This window comes from Mesitornis unicolor, unplaced genomic scaffold (assembly GCF_000695765.1).
Source record: "Mesitornis unicolor isolate BGI_N332 unplaced genomic scaffold, ASM69576v1 scaffold49931, whole genome shotgun sequence".
Taxonomy (NCBI): Eukaryota; Metazoa; Chordata; class Aves; order Mesitornithiformes; family Mesitornithidae; genus Mesitornis; species Mesitornis unicolor.
In genome coordinates this window covers 67,269-68,953 of record NW_010164269.1, presented here as the reverse complement: position 1 = coordinate 68,953, position 1,685 = coordinate 67,269, and the positions used below count along the sequence as shown (strand labels likewise).

General features: G+C 40.0%; 1 protein-coding gene across 1 annotated transcript in view; it reads left to right on the top strand.

The window, feature by feature from the left end:
* TLR5 (toll-like receptor 5) overlaps nucleotides 1-1,633 on the top strand; it is a 4,955-nt gene extending 3,322 nt beyond the window's left edge. Inside the window, 1 exon segment of the mRNA XM_010194240.1 lies at nucleotides 1-1,633. This exon segment is cut by the window's left edge and continues 8 nt beyond it. Coding sequence (XP_010192542.1) covers nucleotides 1-1,633 — 1,633 coding nt within the window.
* Nucleotides 1,634-1,685: the final 52 nt, after the last annotated feature.

Genomic DNA, 1,685 nt, shown 5'->3' with positions numbered 1-1,685 from the left:
GCTGAACCTTTTCAAAAACAAGATAAATCAGATCCAAAGGCAAGCATTTTTTGGCTTGGGAAACCTAAAAATTCTCAATCTCTCAAGTAATCTTTTAGGTGAGTTGTACGATTATACTTTTGAGGGTCTACATAGTGTCATGTATATCGATTTACAGCAAAATCATATTGGGATGATTGGTAGAAAATCCTTCAGTAACTTAGTAAGTCTGAAAATAGTTGATCTCCGAGACAACGCCATTAAAAAACTCCCATCCTTTCCACATCTGACCTCTGCCTTTTTAGGTGACAATAAGCTAATGTCTGTAGGCACACAAATAGCAGCAACCCACCTTGAATTAGAGAGAAATTGGTTGGCAAACGTGAACGACCTGTATGTTCTTTTCCAAGTTCCAGATCTGCAGTATATCTTCTTAAAACAGAATCGCTTCTCTTACTGTGAGAGAAGTAATAGAAATGTTATAGAAAACAGCCAGTTAATCTATATGGATCTAGGTGAAAATATGTTACAGCTTGTGTGGGAGAGAGATTTATGTTTGGATGTGTTCAAGGCACTGTCCAAACTTCAGGTTCTACATCTAAATAACAACTACCTTAGTGCTCTTCCACAGGAGATTTTTAGAGGTCTAACGTCTCTAAAAAGACTTAATCTAGCTTCTAACCTGCTGTCTTATCTTTCTCCTGGGGTTTTTCCACAAAGCCTAATGAACCTAAACTTATCTGGAAACCAGCTTTTTTCCCCTGAGCCTGAAGTCTTTATGACTTTGAGTATTCTGGATATAACACATAATAAGTATGTCTGTGATTGCACTTTAAAGAGTCTACTAGTGTGGCTAAATGAAACCAATGTCACCCTCTCTGGCTCACAGTCTGACAGGTACTGTGTCTACCCCCCTGCATTTGCAGGGGTACCGCTGTCAGCTCTGACATACGATGGTTGCGATGAAGATGAGCTCCAGCAGATGCTCAGGTTCTCAGTATTCATCTTCACCTCCGTCACTCTTGTCATGTTTCTGATGGCAGTCATCATTTTCACTCGCTGCCGGGGGATTTGTTTTGCCTGGTATAAAACTATCACCAAAAAAGTGATAGACAGCCATCCAAAAGCAGCAGATAAAAGTGAATACAGATATGATGCCTATTTGTGCTACAGCAAAAATGACTTTGAATGGGTCCAGAATTCTTTGCTAAAGAGACTGGATTCACAGTATTTTGATAAAAACAGATTTACCTTCTGCTTTGAGGAAAGAGATTTCTTGCCTGGGGAAGAACATATCAACAATATTCGCGATGCCATTTGGAACAGCAGGAAAACAATTTGCATTGTGACCAGGCAGTTTCTCAAAGATGGGTGGTGTGTGGAAGCCTTTAATTTTGCCCAGAGTAGGTATTGCTGTGATCTGAAAGATGTCCTCATTATGGTAGTGGTTGGGTCACTTTCTCAGTATCAACTGATGAAACACAAACCGATTCGAAACTTTTTACGAAGGAGTCGATATTTGCGGTGGCCCGAAGATTATCAAGATGTAGACTGGTTTTTAGACAGCCTTTCTTGCCAAATTCTGAAGGAGAAAAAAGTGCAAAAGAAAGCCCATGGAGTAGAGCTGCAGACTGTAGCAACAGTCTCACATTGATAGTGCATGGGTTGGTGTCTTTCTAAATATTCCATTTCCAGCTGTTTATTCC